This window comes from Gossypium hirsutum, chromosome D11 (genome assembly GCF_007990345.1).
Source record: "Gossypium hirsutum isolate 1008001.06 chromosome D11, Gossypium_hirsutum_v2.1, whole genome shotgun sequence".
NCBI lineage: Eukaryota > Viridiplantae > Streptophyta > Magnoliopsida > Malvales > Malvaceae > Gossypium > Gossypium hirsutum.
Window position 1 is genome coordinate 60,880,567 of NC_053447.1, and position 17,651 is coordinate 60,898,217.

General features: G+C 31.9%; 1 protein-coding gene across 1 annotated transcript; it reads left to right on the plus strand.

Annotated features, from left to right (window-relative positions):
• The first annotated feature begins 1,031 nt into the window (after positions 1 to 1,031).
• LOC107939326 (E3 ubiquitin-protein ligase ATL6) lies at positions 1,032 to 2,462 on the plus strand. The gene has a single exon (XM_016872653.2). It carries the CDS (start codon positions 1,232 to 1,234, stop codon positions 2,327 to 2,329), a length of 1,098 nt encoding a protein of 365 aa, XP_016728142.1. The 5' UTR covers positions 1,032 to 1,231; the 3' UTR covers positions 2,330 to 2,462.
• Positions 2,463 to 17,651: the final 15,189 nt, after the last annotated feature.

Below are 17,651 nucleotides of genomic sequence, written 5' to 3' on the forward strand. Positions count from 1 at the left end.
AAAGGGACAAGCAACACTGGCCAACAACTGAACAACCGCTCACATGACATTGAAACATGTTTTAGAGGCAATAGGTGGGTCAAAAAGAAAGTCATAACATTTTTTTAATAAATTATATACGTAATTTTAAAATTTTGATCTAATATTTTTTAATATACATTCGATCTAGAAATCTTGACCAAAAAAATAAAATAAAGAATGTAGAAACCCTAAAAACTCTTTTTTCTCCAATGTTTGCTTTTTCTTTTGTGTTTTTGTCCAATAGTGGTGGTAGCTTCTGAGTTGGCTACCGCCCACCTTTTTCTCTCTTCCATCAATCCTCTCTTTCTTTCTTCTTATTCACTCTATGTGTCTTCTCTATTTTTAGTTTGCAAATCTATTTTGTGAGTATGTTTGTTGTCTTCACAAGTTGTGATTGACATATTACGGTGTCTATCGTCGCTGAAACTCCACCAACCACTAGAAGTCTATTTTGGAAAGTGGGTTGCTCTTTGCCGAATTCTTAATTTGTTTCTGTTTTGAGTATTTCAGAATAAAAAATTATTTCACTAGTTAGTTTGGACCCGTGTTGTCTTAAGTTTTATATTTTTTTCCATTATTTAATAGCTCTTAAATTTTAGAAGTTTTTGTTTGCTCTTGTAGCACCTTTTTAGTATTACTTATGCAATTTAGAGATGGTTTTGTCGTCGTCCTCTCCAATTTGGTAGATGATTAATTATTTTTTCGATTTTTGCCTGCCACTTCAAACTATCCAAGGCTGATTTTCTTATCATTTTAAATGCTTATAATCACTTCAGATATATGGTGCTTGAATTATGACTGATATTTGTTGTTCCCCCCAAATTGGTCCATCTATGAAATGAATTAATAAATTTATTTTTAAAAAATGAAATAAAGAATGAAAACGAAATATAAAGAATAAAATGTAAATATGCACATTTAGTCTAAATTGTAACATAAAAAAAATTGTCATTTTGTACGTCAGAAAGAGTGAAAAGTCTACTTTTACTTAGGAAGCTTCTTCCGTTGTCAAACAAATGACTCAACCATCCCTTCCATTGTGACTGCCCTCAATGAAACACTGTAGAAATCAACTCCATATTTGGAAAACGGACCCAACCCTTCTTATTCTTTTTCTTCCTATCATTTAAAACCCCACTGCCTTGTTTTCCTTTCACTATCTTATCCGTCTCCAAAGCTCATTTCCTCACCATGTCGTACACCACCTACCATGGAGTCTCATCATTTTTTTTTCTTGCTTTTCCTACTCCTTTCTCCGCCGCCTACTGTCGCACAGAACTTCCACCAAGATAAAGAGAATTACGCTCATTTCAGCCCTTCCATGGCCGTAATCATTGTTATTTTGATTGCTATTTTTTTCTTCGTGGGTCTTTTCGCCATTTACATATGGAATTGTTCCAACGTCTACACCAACAGACAGAGTATCTGCCCCGTTGCCAGGCGTTCAATGCGCGGCACGTATGGGCTAGACACATCGGTGATTGAGACTTTCCCCATCATGGTTTACTCCGAAGTTAAGGGTCATAAGATAGGCAAGGAAGCTCTGGAGTGCGCAGTTTGCTTGAACAAATTCGAAGACGATGAAACGCTGCGCCTAATACCCAAATGCGACCATGTTTTCCACCCTGAATGTATTGACGTTGGGTTAACTTCTCATCCCACTTGCCCCGTTTGTAGAGCCAATCTCATTCCTCAACCAGGTGACCCCATGAGTCAACTCACTATGTTAAATAACACCGCCCCCGAGTTAGACCTTAAGGCTCAGAATAATGGTAGTAACTCAGAATCAGAAGAAGAAAGGAGCATAAATAACAACGTTGTTAATTGTCAGGTAGAGGTTCAAGTGGCTTCGAAGGTTGAAGTGAATAATTTGAACGTAACTTTAAATAGGAACCGCACACGTAGATCAAGATCTGGCCGCTCACGTAAACTTTCTTTCCTGCGATCTCACTCTACCGGACATTCTTTGGTCCAACTGGGTGAGAATACAGATCGATTCACTTTACGATTACCAATTGATGTTTGGAAGCAGTTAGTGAACCAAAAGTTGAATCAGGCAACAACCTTGGTGTTGCCTAGGGAAAGGAGTTCACGTCGAGGGTACCGAGCTTTAGAAGATGGAGAGAGTAGTAGAGGGAAACTAGACCATGGTGCCAAATCAAACCGGTGGGTTTTTAACATGGCACCACCATTTTTTAATAGAGCACCCTCCATGAAATCACCAAAGGTGGCCACGCATGATGGTGAAGGGACCTCAAGTAATTTGTCGGTTGGACCGGTGGTGGACTCAAACCATCCTCCGGTTTAAAAGGTTTGTTTATCTTATTAGTTTATTAATTGCTATATTATAACTTAAAAGCCACGTGCTTTGTGTAGATATGTAAATTGTCTATGCAAATAATTTCTTTATTATTAATCAAATTATGGTTTATTGATTTTAATATGGTTTTGAAGAGCATATAGAACATTAAAAATCACAAACATGGTAGACCAAGTCATTAAGAATATGACGTTTTCGAATTTATATTTGATTTATTTACCTTATTTTCTTAATAAAAATATGATTTTATATTAGAATTGTCGTAACCATTTTTTTGTGAAAACGGGGTCGACTAGGATTTTGAAAATGAATATGGGAGTCGCCACCAATCCTTTTTGATAAGGTGTGATCGAGTCACCTTAATAAGTGGTTGTTTTTAATAAAAACTTTAATTTTATTAAAACAACGATTTTGGACCACGAAATTCAGAAAGATGGGTTCGAGAGTCGGTTACGCACGAGAAAGGATTAGCACCCTCGATACGCCCAAAATTGGTACCTACTTGATTACTTAATGTCTAGTGTCGAAAATTGAAAACTTTAAAGAGATTTAAAATACGATCCTTTATTAAAAAACTTGTATAAATCAAATTACCCGTTAAGACCCTCTCATTTCAGAGAGAGAAAATGTCACACCCAATGAGTTAGGGCATGACATTTCACCTCCTCAAAAATGAGCTTGTCTAAAAAACTCGTGTAATAAAATTTAAAAGGATATTCAATTGTTTAAGCCAGATGAAGAAATCGTAGCCCAATATATTAGGGCACAATTTTTCAAAATTCTAAACATTGAATATTGCCTTTATTTATTTTTTAGAAAAAATCCTCATTTCGAGAAAACAATGTGTCATATCCAATGCGTTAGGACACAACATATTGAATTCCCGATAATGAGCTTTTCATTTATGTTTTTGATTAAAGAACATTCTCGATTATTTAGATTCAATGAAGAAAATTGGAACCCAATGCGTTAGGGCTCAATCCTCTCAAAGATCCCAAATACTGAGTATTGCCTTTATTTTCAAAATTTTCTTTTTTACGAATCTGGGTAAAATTTGATGTAATGGAATAACAATTATGATAATGTAAGTAAAAATAATACGATCAAAGACAAAAAGATAAATAGATAAGAAGACAAATATATATATAAAAAATCAATCATGTATACGCAGAACAAGTAATAAACAAATAAAAACTAAAGCATAAAATAATAATAATAATAATAATAATAATAATAATGGACATGTAAATAAATAAACACCAAGTGAAGAAATTATAACAACAAAGAGAATAGATAAAAATTACAAAATATAAATATATATATATGTACATTTAAGAAAAATATATACGTATGTGAATAAAAAATAAAATATATATATAAGATATACATATTTTAAAATGTAAAATATATATATAAGTATGTATATAAAATCATGAAGCATAGAAGATGTATAAAAGTATGTGTATATATATATTTATAAAAATTAAGACATATGTATGTATAAGTATATATTATAAAATGTATGCATGTATATATATAACAAAATTTGAAGTTTAAAAGGTATAAATAAGTAAATAATAATAATACAAGATTAATGGTGTAATATAATAGTAATAATAATATTAAAATGATCAATTTAATAATAAATAACTAAGATACCAAACAGAGGACTAAATTGAAACTAAACAAAACCTTAGGGCTGAAATCAAAAATGAAGAACAAAGAAAATTACTAAATCGTGACGTGCGCGAAAGTAGAAGGGCTAAAAGGAAATTTATCCTGGCCTCCAAAACGCACAGCTTTAATAGGGATTAAATCGAAATAAAAGGAAAACAATAGGGTCGAAAATGCAAATAAAAATAAACTGCATTAAAAAGATAGCAAATGCGGAAGGACCAAATCGGAAAATATCCAAAAAGTCAAAAAACGCACAGATCTTGTAGCGGGTCGAGTCACGCACGCGGGTCTGGGAGTGAAACGACGCCGTTTTAGGGCTATCAGGGCCAGCCCTAAATGACGCCGTTTGGTCACCCTATATAAGTTAGATTTTTTTTAAAAGTTCATTTCTTTGCTCTTCAAAAAAAAGTGAGATTTTTCTCTCAAAAGCCTCTCTCCCCCGGTCCTAACTCCGGCCAATGGCCACCGTGCCGGACTCCGATCGCCGGCATCGGCGTCGCCGGCACGGTGGCCGGCAAAGGCAAAAAGACTTATTTTTTAGATCTTGACCCCCTTAAGCCCAAATCCGGTCTCAAAACACAAAAAAACAAAAGAAAAGTACCCTCAGTCCTCCCAACGACCGATTCGGACGCCGGAGAAGGAGCCTCTAACAATAAAGGCGCAGCGCGACTCCGGTGGATTTCTCTCTTTCTTTTTTTTTTATATTTTTGTATATGTAAAAAAAAATAGGAGTATATAACCAAAATAAGTACCTAAAAAAAACCTTGAGATTCAGTGATGAGATTCAGCTTTTTATAGCCAATTTCACTCTCTTTTACTTCTATTTTTATATTGTTTTTTTTCTACATTGTTTTTCTATTTTTCTTTATTGTTGCGTGTTGTTCTTCGCTTTTCAGGTGGAGTAGGTGGCGATGGGACGTGATGACGGTGGCGGCAGAAAGGTCCAAAGACCCTAGGTGCGGCGCACCTAGGGTTTGTTTGTTGTTTTCTGCTATTGGGTGTTGGGCTAGGGTTTTTGGATATTGGGCTATAGATTTTGGGCTTGGGGTATTGGGCCTAGTTTGGGTTAATTTGGTTTTAATGGGTAGAGGTTTTGGGTTTAGGTTTGGGTTATCAGATATTGGGTCTGTTTATTGTTTTGATTTGGGCCCGAGCTGAATTGGCCTACAACAAGAATCTAATCAAACTTGAATGATTCTTTGATTTGTGTACTATGAGCTCACCTCTTAATACAGTTGTGATGAAAGAATTAAATGTTAGTTAGTTGTGTTGTTAAATTAATTTGTGATACTAAGGAATGATACCATTTTACTACCTATGAACTTATTAAACTCAATTGAAGCTTACTCTATTATTTTCTTATTGTTGTCGTGTTGTGGAATTGGACGATCGAATCAACTTGAAGATCACACTATCCGATTATCTTTTGGTAGATTCTGAAATGTTATATTATGGTTTTGTGGCATCTAATAGGTGTATTTGATATACATAAGTACTCATGTGGTTGTAAATGTTATACATATGTCTTGTGTGTGCACCATTGAAGTATGTTTGAAAGTTAAATGGTGATGTTGTTCATGGTTTATTATGGAAATCTTGAATATGAGTGTGTATGGTATATGATGGAATGAAATGAAATGTTGATAAGTTGTAACTTATGTTATAAGAATGGTTAGGTGATATCCTTGTTGGTGTTTATATTGTTGTGGTTGGAATTTATATTAGATGTCATGATAGTTGATATGTGTATTGATTCTAGATGGTAAATGTACGGATGAGTATGCCTTGGTTTGTGACTTGGCTATTTGATGATAAAAGTTATGGCAATTTGGTATTTTATAAGGCTTTGTTTAGCTAAACATGAATTGGATAGGAAATAAAATTCAAGGTTAGCTTTAAATGTTGTTTGTGATGGTGCCTTATGGCATATTGGTTAGAACAAGGCAAATGACATGTTTTAATATGTTTCTGGTGTGTGTTTGAATAGATTGATTGAATGGTTAATGGTATGCTTGAGGCTTAAGAAAGAAAATATATGCATGACTTGTTTTTGAAGGTACCATATGGCACACACGGTCTACCACACAATTTGATACACAGCCATGTGCCACATATGAGCATGTGGCAGGTCCGTATGCTCTGTTTGATTTTGATGACGTTAGGTACACACGACCATATTCTCTTACACGATCGCATGACCCTTTTATACACAATATCAGTATGTTGCACGGTTTGTTGGAAAATCGTGTTTGGAAAACGCAACAGAAAATAAATTTAGGGAAATACCGGAGTTTTAATTTTTTTTTTCCAAAATAAGAACTTGGTTGTGATATTTAAAGTAATAAATACTTAACCAAAATTGTTTCTTTTCGTTTCATTTAGGATGAATGCATCGATCGAATAGTCTTCTTCGTTATCCTCAAACTCACATCTACCAAGTGTGGGCTCGCTTCAAATTAGAAAACTTTTTACAAAAATTACCAATGAGGTAATTTCATAATTTCTTTAAACTTTTGGCCCAAGTTGTAAATAAGAAAAATATTTCTATAAATTTTCTAAAATAATTTCTTCGAAGAATTTTCTCTCTAAACTTTCTCTTAAATTCAAGTGTGTGTAAATAATGACCTAAGACTCTTTTTATATAAAGAAGAGTTTAGATATTCAACTATAATTAAACTTAATCACTTTAATATTAAATTAATAGAATATTTATTTACAAGATAAACATTAAATTAAATTTAATATTAAAGATAATCACTTTAATATTAAATTAATAAAAACTATTAAAATAAGTATTGAATTTAATTTAATATTAAATCTATTAAAATAATATTATTTTTGGAATAATTAATCTGAAATCAAATTCTTTCGTAGAGTCCCAATAGGAGTGTAATTCTTCTACTGCTCAACCACCAAAAACCCACTGTCGTCAACCATTTCTCGACCACCGGAATGTCGCCATCTCAACCACCGGCACCCAAGCTGGTTCAATTTTTGCCAGTTTGATCTGAGCCAGTGGCGGCTTGACTAGTCCAATCCAGCCACCGGTTCGATAGTTAGTTCGATTTCACATATCAGGCACGGTTTGACTAGTTTTTAGGTATTGGTCTCGGTTTTAGACTCTCGAGTCCAATTTATGATCTCAGGTCCAATTTTCAAGTTAAATTACCCATTGCTAATTGTTTGACTTGAAAATTAATTTTCAAAAATATCATATTAATTTGATTAATTTAATTTTACTTTATCAAATTAATTTTCCCAAAGACCACTTATACTTTCAAAATTAATTTTTTAAGAAAATTATTTAATCAATTTCTCTAGTTAAATAATTCTTACAACCACCCAATTTAATTCCACATTGAATAAATCGACTCAATCAAATTATTTCCAAAGTAGTAGAGTTTTCTTCTAATTCAAAAGTAGCTCGATAGAGCTTTTGTTGAGTTAGCGGATGGACCAATCGAATATATACAATTAGGCTCTAGTAATTGCAATTATGTCTAGAAGCATCATTCTGATAATTCGCAATTACTTAATCATGGAGTCAGTCCACAAGAAGTACTATGATTGAAAACTCAATATTGTATACTCTTTATGAAAGCAATTCATCCAACTACTTTGTCCAATAACCTCTTCATGTGTGTGTTACCCTCATATGATATCCTTAATTCCTTTGAGTTAAATCTGTCTACTCAATATAATCTTATTTTATCTCTTTATCACCATTGTGTCTTCTTAATGATTAATATGATCATTGTCAACAAATGACCGTGATTAAATTGCTCATTTGAGAACAAGCAACTTGTGGCCACATTCTATATTTATCAATCCACACAATGCCAATGAGAGGATATTGTTAACTCTTTAATTGAGCTATGAATTCCACTATTGCTAGTAAAGTCATGTCATACACAAGTCATGTACCCAACATACCAGCTATCCTGCTCGATCATTTTTAGAGTGTAAGCCTTCATTTATATCAAAGCACATGAGTTACATATGCGTGGTCAGTGACTAATTCAGAATTTAGGTAAATCACACCATGAATGTCACAAGTGAATTAATTCACAAACGGATTCAGAATTAATTTATCTTGGATCCAGTCCAATGTATCATTCTACCAATGAATACATTTATGTCTCTATCCGTGGAGTCAACTGCTCTGATAGCCAAGACTAGTCATATCATGTGGCTGTGATTAAATATGATCACTATCAACAAATGACTGTGATTAAATTGCTCGTTCGAGAACAAAACACCTGTGGCCATATTCCATATTTATCAATCCACACAATGCCAATGAGAGGATATTGTTAACTCTTTAATTGAGTTATGAATTCCACTGTTGCTAGTAAAGCCATGCCATACACAAGTCATGTAACCAACATACTGATGATCCTACTCGATCATCTTTAGAGCATAAACCCCCACTTATATCAAAGCACATGAGTTACATATGCATGGTCAGTGACTAATTTAGGATTTAGGTAAATCACACCATGAATGTCACAAGTGAATTAATTCACAAATGGATTCATAATTAATTCATCTTGGGTCTAGTCCAATGTATCATTTTGTCAATGAATACATCTATGTCTCTACTCGTGGATTCAACTGCTCCGATAGCCAAGACTAGTCATATCATTGATTGGAATTGTAGACGACATAATAATCCTTCTCAGTATTTGAATCAAATGCTCACTTTGATTCTTTTATAGGATTATGGCCTCGTGTAGATTATTTACGGAAGTAAGTTGTCTTTCTCGCAATGTAAACGTTCTTACAATGCCACTTATCATTAGTTTGAACTTAGAAAATTAATTAGCTATTATTTATTTGTCACAATCTCTCTATGCATGCAAAATATGAAAGATATAACATGGAATGTGAAATTTATTTATTCATCATTCAAATACATAGAAAACAATTACATGTTTACTACAATATGAGCACATTTCCCAACACGGTTTGGGGACACGACTATGCAATATTGCACCACACGGCCTCAGCCTGCCACACAGTCATGTGGCCCCTATTTTATATTTTTACCCTACTTTCATGTTATATTTCGAATTAATCCCTAATTGTTCCTAAATTGATCTTAGAGCTTTGTAGGCTTGATTTAAGCCTTGTTATTGTATGAATAATAGGATTATTGATTGATTATTTATGAATGATTGTTTTAAAATAAATTTTGAATTAAAATGGCATATATCTGTCTTGTTAAATGCTATAACATCCCATGATCCTAATCTGGTGATGGAGATGGGTGAGGGGTGTTACAATGGTAAATGAAATGAGTTCAAAGATGTATGAAATTGTTGAGAATTGGTAACCTTACGTAATTAGCATAGTGGAAATGAAGATGTTTTGGTATGAACACATAGTAATGGATTGTAAAGTTGAAACTTGAATGGAATGCATGCGTTTATTTAAGTTTGTTTTTTATTGTCTTGATTCATAGATTACCACTGAGCGACTTGCTCAGCACATGATTTGTTTTTCGTGCATAGGTTAGGTGCAATTCAAGAATTTTAGCTTCAACTTTAGCATCCAGTCAAAGATCCTGGACTCAACGATGTTTGTATACTTTTTTTCACTAATTATTTGGCATGTACCTAAGTGTGCCCATTTTAATACGAAAATATGTATATAAATATTTTTGGATCATACCTTGATGCATGGAATTTGGTCAAATAGACGATGTGTGTAAATTGGCATCCAAATGTGTTTTGAAATGGTATGAAAAGTTGCATTTATTAATGGCATGATGGTTAGAAAGATTTGGTAATTGAATGGTTAATTGAATGGTTAGTTGGTTGATTTGGTTGACATATGATTGTATACATTGAGTTGGAACATTTTGTATTAGATTGAATCCAAATTGAAATGGTTTTGATTAGAAATTATTAAAAGACTAGTTTTAGTATGTTTTGGTGTATTTTGATTAATATTTGAATGGTAGAAATGAAAACTTTGAAATAGGTACCAAAATATGCTTATTGTCAAAAATAGGGACTTGGTATTCTGTCTCTAATATTGCAATACCATAAACCCTTTTTATCGCGATACCAACCCTGTTTTATTTTGAAAACTTAGCAAATTGGTCCTTAGGTTGGGAGGTTTGGCTACTATATTTGAAATCGCGATACTAAGCCTTGGATATCGCCACCTAATACGTTTTGAAGTTTGGTTACTGTCTTGGAAATCACGATACAATGCCCTAGATATCGTGATTCTCACTTGCTATATTTTTTAAATTTTCAATTTAGTCTTGATTCGACCTCGGGTTAATATTAAAGCTTTTGTAAGCTTGTACAATACCCGAAATAGTTTACTTATTATAATAATTGCTTATAATGTTCATATTTAATTGTTAAATAACTAAAATTGTATTTATTCTGATCGTAATTGCTCTGAAAATGAATGTGATACACTGTAGCTCGGACTCGACAATCAGGTCAGGAATTGGGTGTTACATTTACGGAGTGATTGCTTTGGGAAATAGCATGGGACATTCACCCATTCGATTCGAAAAAATGATATTAAAGCTCCAAAAATGATTTATCGAAATATGAATGAAAATCTCGGAATTTATCGTGTGAAAATTCACAAAAATTTTGGAGTGTTACAAGACCGTTTAGCTAACCTGGTATAGGAGTTGGTCTCAAGGATGAGTCACTTAATTTACACTGCCAAACAACTCGGTATCATTAAGGGGGTAGACACTAGCCACGAGTTTTAAAGCTACTCCATACTCAGGATGAAGATCGAACCCTCAACCACTGATTTAGGTAAGTGAGACTTTTACTATCTCTCTTAATTTCTATGATTATCATTATTATTATTATTATTATTATTATTATTATTATTATTATTATTATTAAAAACTAACGTGCTTGCAGTTGAAGGTCATTACATGGGGCGGTGGAGGAATGTACCTCAGATTTTCTCGTTTGTTCAAAGGGTCAATTGAATGGGAGTTGCATTCATCAAAATCATTGATGTCTCGCAGCATACATCAAAGATAAAATAATTTCTTGCCTTTCATAAATCCCAACAAAAACCAATTCAAAATAGAGATCTCAAAATTGATAGTTAAAATTTTAATTTCATGTAAAGTGAAATTCCAATGGGATAAGATTTTATATATACTAATTTTTCTACCACATGATAAAATGACTTTTTTTTATACTGAAATAGACAAACCTAATCTAATAAAAACAGTAGATATACCCAAATTAATATGTGATAATCATTTAAATAATAACTAGAATTTATGCATGTAGGTGAAAATAATAATTTATATAAAACTTAAGCTTTTTTATAATTCTAATATAAAAATAATAATTAATTACAAAAATAGGTTAGAGAAAAAATTATTTATGAAAATAGGTTTTTTTTTAACAGTACTCACCGATGTCGCCTGATACGGTGACACCATCCCCTTTCTCCCTTAATCATCACTCAATCACGTATTTTTTTTAAATGTTGTCACTGTGTTAGGCGGCACCAGTATGTTTTTTTTTCAAAAAAATTTGTGAAAATACAAGTATACCAGTAAAAAAATAAAAAAAATTTAATGGTGCCGCCGATGTGTCAGGCGACACTGATATATATATTTAAAAAAAAGTGGCCTGAAATGAAAAAAAATTATGGGGTATTAGGGGTGGAAACTCGTGACTCCGTTTGGTATCTAAACGGTGAGGTGGCATATTTAATCACAGGGAACATTATATCTTTAATTGGAGATAATCCAACGATGCAAAATGGAGATCGAAGAAAGAGTAGTTCGAAACTTTGGTCATTGTTTTAGAAAATTTGGAGTCGGCTACAGGGAGATCTGAACCATAAAAGTCAACAAGAAGGAGGAAATTTCTTATTTTGTGTCGAAATTGGCACAAAAGACTACCGCAAATGACGACATCAATGGCTATTGAGTATGATTATTAAAATTTTCAATTGAAAACAAGAAGGTAAAGAAAAGAAATAAAATAAAAAATAGAAGTGTTCAATGTGAAAAGGAAAAGAAAGAAAGAAAAGATATGAATGTTATGTGGCCACAATTTTAATCTTATTCAAGTTCTCAGTCAAATTTTAAAATAGTTGGATTTTAATTTGGAAAGTTGAACCAAAAAATAAAAACATTAAAAGTACACATTCCAATATGTCTTTTTTTTTTAAGTAAAGTTTACTCCTAATTTTATTTGGTTTAAATTTTTCATAATTTTGTTGGTAGAATAAATTTAAGTTTAATTTTGAATTAGTAATTATTATTTGTTAATTTTATTTAAAATTTTCACATTAATTTTATTTAATTAATCAACACTAATTAAAGTTAAAATATTATTAAAAAGAATTGGTTTAGTGTTAGTATGATATTAATTAGAATTCTTTTTAAAAAAATTATGTGGCACATTTTTGTTTGATGCTTAAAAGGTGACTTTTTAAGATCTTTTTATAGAAAGGTTCAGCATAAATATGTAAAATTGTCCCTCCAAAAAATGAAATTCAAGTACCAAATAGAAATATTTAATAGAAATATGTGAAATTGCCACTCCTAAAAAGAGATTTTTTTTTAAAAGGTAGTTTCTTTAATACATTTAAAGGGTAGTTTAGTCAATAACAATGGATAGTTTTGGTATTATTCATGAATGTTTTATGGTTCATGTTCGGAATTTATGGCTACCCTCTCAACAATATTATATTCTAGGATCGAACCTATGTCTCTACTTAAGAATGCAATATGCCTTATCACCATACCCAACACTTATTCATTTTATAAAAATTGTAGATGATATAATTATTCATACATTTGAAAAAAAAATTCATTTTTGTATTTTCACCAAGTAGGTGTCATTTTATTCATGAGATCAAACGTAGTCGTTTTCTTGGTATAATCAAAATATTATCTATATTCATTTTACGTTCTACGGAGATTATATTTTCATGAGAATTTATAATTATTCCTCCTAATAATATCGTATTCAAAATTCGAATTTACAATATTTTTCTTTTTCGCATAATACTTATTGATGGAACTCTAACTTATAGCACTGAGTGAAAACATATAATTTTATATTTCAAAAAACAATGATAGTCAATAGAAGAGTGCGGCATTGAGTTGAACTTATATCATAATGTGTAGTTTCAAAAGAGTGGTTTTTTTTTAAGAATAAATGATTTATTATAAATATATATTACATAATTATATTTATATTTTAAAAAATAATTAAATTTTTTTTTTGGTATGATTATAGCATAGATATATAAATGCAACGGCAAAGCCAAGTAGAAGGTGAGAGGGGTCATGGCCCCCTAATTTTTTTTTTTCAATTTAATTTTTTATAAATATACTATGACCCTCTTAAAAATATAAGTAGGCCCCTCTCAAAAATATTTTTACACGCCTAATTAAAACTTGATCCCCTTAAAAACAACATCCTGGCTCCGCAAGGAAGAAGTAAAAAAACTGTGTGAAAATTTAAATACAAAAATATTTAGCCACTCCTCTTGTGATTGTATCTATATAAGATAAGAACATGAAAGAAATGTGAAGAAGAAGAAAATGGTGGTTGGCAATTTTGTTATTTTATTCTTTTAGGTCTAGAAGAAGGGAGTTGTTGACGAAGTAATAATTGGTTTTGGGTATTTGAAAAGAATGGGTTTCCCATTGTTATTTTATTTTTGAGTTCTAGAATAATAGACAATGACATCAATCCTATTGCTTTCGGTATTTGAAAAAAAAAAACAAAATGAGTTGAACCAAATTTGCAAATATTTTAAAATTTACAAAGCTTGGTGAACATGAAACAATAATTGTAGCTTGTAATGCAAAGACTTTGAACACCATCAACAAAAGCATTGCTATTATAACCCAACAAGTAATTGTAGGAAGGCAATGCTTTTCTTATTGGTGGGGATTTGCCATAAAGCCCATAATCCCCACCCATACTCCACAATCCATATGCTTCAAATAACTTAGACTAACTAGGGTTCATATGGGTTAAGATGTATTAAGTTACAGAGTAAATAGTTTGAAAGATAAAATATGTTCTAATTTGTCATAAGAAAGTAATGTTTTTCAGGGATTTGCCATAAAGTCCATAATCCCCATCTCCACCCACTAATTTGTGATGGTCCATACTCCATAATCCATTTGCTTCAAATAACTTAGCCTAACTAGGTTTCATATGAGTTAAGGCGTAAAATCTCAAGTTTTAACATAGTTTAAGGGTTAAAAAAATTGAAATTTGGTTTGTCTTATAATGTAACAAAAAGCGATGTCAACCTGAAAGAAATAAAAAGTTACGTGTTAGTCTCCAAGACTTAGGATATTCAAATTATATATAAGTATGTAATGCTTTAATAAAAAAAAAAGTCAACGATATTAACTATTTGAACTAATTGATAACATTATAAAACTATAAGGATCAAATTATGTTAAAAAGTATATAAAACACTAAAACTAAAATTTAACTATTTTTGTAACATGAAAAACAAAAAAGGGTGTGCGGATGGGCTAGTTATACAAATTCGAATTTGAATTTAAATTTAAAGTAAAAATAATAATAATAATAAATTTGTAAAATTAAAACGAGTTCAAATAATTTATCCGAATTTAAATACGTTATTTGCAAATGTAAAACAATTTAGATAATAGATATTCGAGTCTACTCCTAATTTGATGCGATAGTAATTGAAATTTGCACTATCTATTTGAAAGTAAAGTCCAAATTTTTCTTTAAAAAATTAAATGGGCTCTAGAAAACCCATTTTTACTTGGGCTTCAATAAAAGAAAGGGATAATGACATCATTTAACCTCTACTTTTAATTTTTTATACCACTCAAAGCAATGGACTTCAAACAATTATACCATTTTAAATCCAATAAAATGTGCATTTCTTCTCTTCCCTCCATCGTCTTATAAAACAAAACTTGTCCTTTTTTCTTTTCTTTTACAATTTACATTGCCGCCACCACTCTCTCGTCGCTTTCCAGTGCCATTTAACAATGAGCAGTAGCCTTCGTCCTCTCCTTCAACCCTACTGGCTTGGATCTCCCCAAAGCAAATAAGAAAACCCTTGAAAAGGCAACCAAAGCCCGTAACTCTCTCTTGTCCAACATTTGCTTCGCTGACTGTATGATCAGTCTCCGATCAAGACCGACTCTTCCTCGTAGCCCCATTTTGGCCGTCAGCCACTTGGATTTCTGAGTGGTACACGCAATAACCTAATTTCAAGACGAAATCTCTGGGGGAACTGAATTTTTATTTCTTCAAATATTGTATTTTTTAATTTTCTTCATGCTAATTTCTACTATACATCATACCCACTGCAGTGAAAATTTTATTCAAATCTTACCATTATCCTTAAAAAGATTCCCCCCCCCCAAAAAAAAAACAACTCTACCTTTCAACTCATTGAATCAAAATACGAAGCATTAAGAAGTTGGCTACTGGTTGTCAAATCATGTGATATTTTTGTATACGAAACATTTTGAGGTTAAAAGTATATTCATCAATCTGTTAAAAATATCATAATAGTTTACGTTTTGATAGATCAGTTAGATAGTGATATTATCTCCTGATGGTATAGAAGGATTAATTCAAGTAAAATGGTTGAAATTTTTTATCTAAAGGGATTAAATCAAGCATTTAATAATTCGTCACCATCTACAAAAAAAATATTGATAAAATTTTTAATAAAAGAACCAATTTAATCTTTAATAAATGAAACAAAATACAATTCAAATCCAAAAATAACGAAACTTTCTTGTAATGTAACACACTTACATTTTTCATAAAACAAAACCCAAGAATTGAAAGCCCAGGAAATGGGGATATCCCAATTCAGTATCAAATTGTTTTCACAACACAATTCAGGCACTTTCTTGCGTTTTCTTTTTTATGAAGCTTCGTCTTGGTACTAGGTCCGAATTACAAATAGAAGTGAAAATGGTTGAGCTTCAACAATGTTAAAAAGAAACCTGAAACAACTCATTATTCTGCTTTGGTCATTATCCTTACGGATGGCATGCATTTAATTTTAGTGGAAGTACATAAACATTTTGACATTTTAGCTTTCAATGTGCCATGCCGTTTTATTTACGGACAATTTGCTTTGTATGTTTTGGTACACTCCTTTCGCATTAAATATCAATTGATGACAAATGCCACCATGTAATTTTTTTCATTTTTGCTTTATTTTTCTTTAATAGGGATGATGGGCATCGAAAGCATTAAATATAAATTCCTACGATAAGATAACACTAATTAGCAGTATAGAACAGTAGGGTCGAATTTACAGGGATTGATTATCTAATTTCGCTTTTTACCATTACCAGAATCACTATCACGGTCACAGTCGTACCCAAGACCTGTGGGTAGCAATGCTGAAAAATAAAAGGAGGGTTTAAGTTGATAGGGAAAATAAAATAAATAAATATGTAATGTAATAAAATGAAAACATATTTGAAATTGCAAAAATAAATTTTAAGCAAATAAAATAAATGGGTAAATAAAATATTTTGAAGCTTAGCCTTAGCCTCGGTACACCCCGAACTTGAACCGATCCTTGAAAGAAGGCTTTTCCTTCCAACTGATAAGTTGGTTATCGGTCGAGGACGCCTCAAACCACTAGCTTTTCCTCTTGTAGTCGGTTTCAGTACGACCTGCAAATCGACCCTTTTCAAATTTCTAACCATGTGACACATGCCCGTAATTTAAGACTTCGACAACATTACGATCTGAAAAGCCCAACTCAAATTAACGGTCTCAACCGTGTGGGCTATTTAAATCCGATCACTATCTCCCTTGACGGAATCCAACTAGCTTTTTCCACCTGAACATGCCAATTTGTTTGCGGGATTTTGAATACAGTGCGACCGACTCAACTTCCCAATTGTATGCCAAACGATTCCAATTCAATGTGCACTTTTTCAATTGAAATCGAATCAACTTTAAGAGACGAATTTGTACTATCCCATATACTAGAGAGATAACGAATACCAAATTGCAAAGTATTTAGTCTGGGTTCATATCTCACGATTACTTTGTCAGAGCGATAACCAGACTAAGACTAAAAAGAGGATTTAGTTAGGCATGAAATAAATCATGATAGATGGAGTATGGAGGTGATGGAAATTGGAAAGGGGAAAGGGCTTGGAAGGTAACTAAACCAAAAGAAAGAAAACTAAATAAATGGCAGAATTGAAAGCTTACTGACGCAGGAAATGAAAGAAAGAAGAGAATTGATTCATGCCAAAGCCAAGTCTGTCTAGGTATTTATATATACTTCTAGCGCTATAATTTAGCTAAAGTTTCCTTAAACATTATCACTAGCTAAATTAAAATTTTAAAAATCAAATTTAAACTAAAGATCAAATTTAAACTAATTACAGAATTTTAACAATTTCAAAAATAATTTGATCTTTATTCAGCCAATTTCAAATCTTCAATCTTTATCCACCCAACTTCAAATCTTCAATCTTTCAATCTACCCCTCCTCTTTGCTTTTTATTCCAATTTAGCCCCCTTTTTTTTGTATGATTTTGAATTTCAGCACACCAACTTCATTATTGATAAGAAAAATCCAAATTTAGTAGCACCTTATTAGATAATTAGCCAAAAAT

Bases quoted from the DNA above. Each gene is read 5' to 3' on its own strand.
- LOC107939326 (XM_016872653.2), top strand. From the start codon at position 1,232: ATGGAGTCTCATCATTTTTTTTTCTTGCTTTTCCTACTCCTTTCTCCG.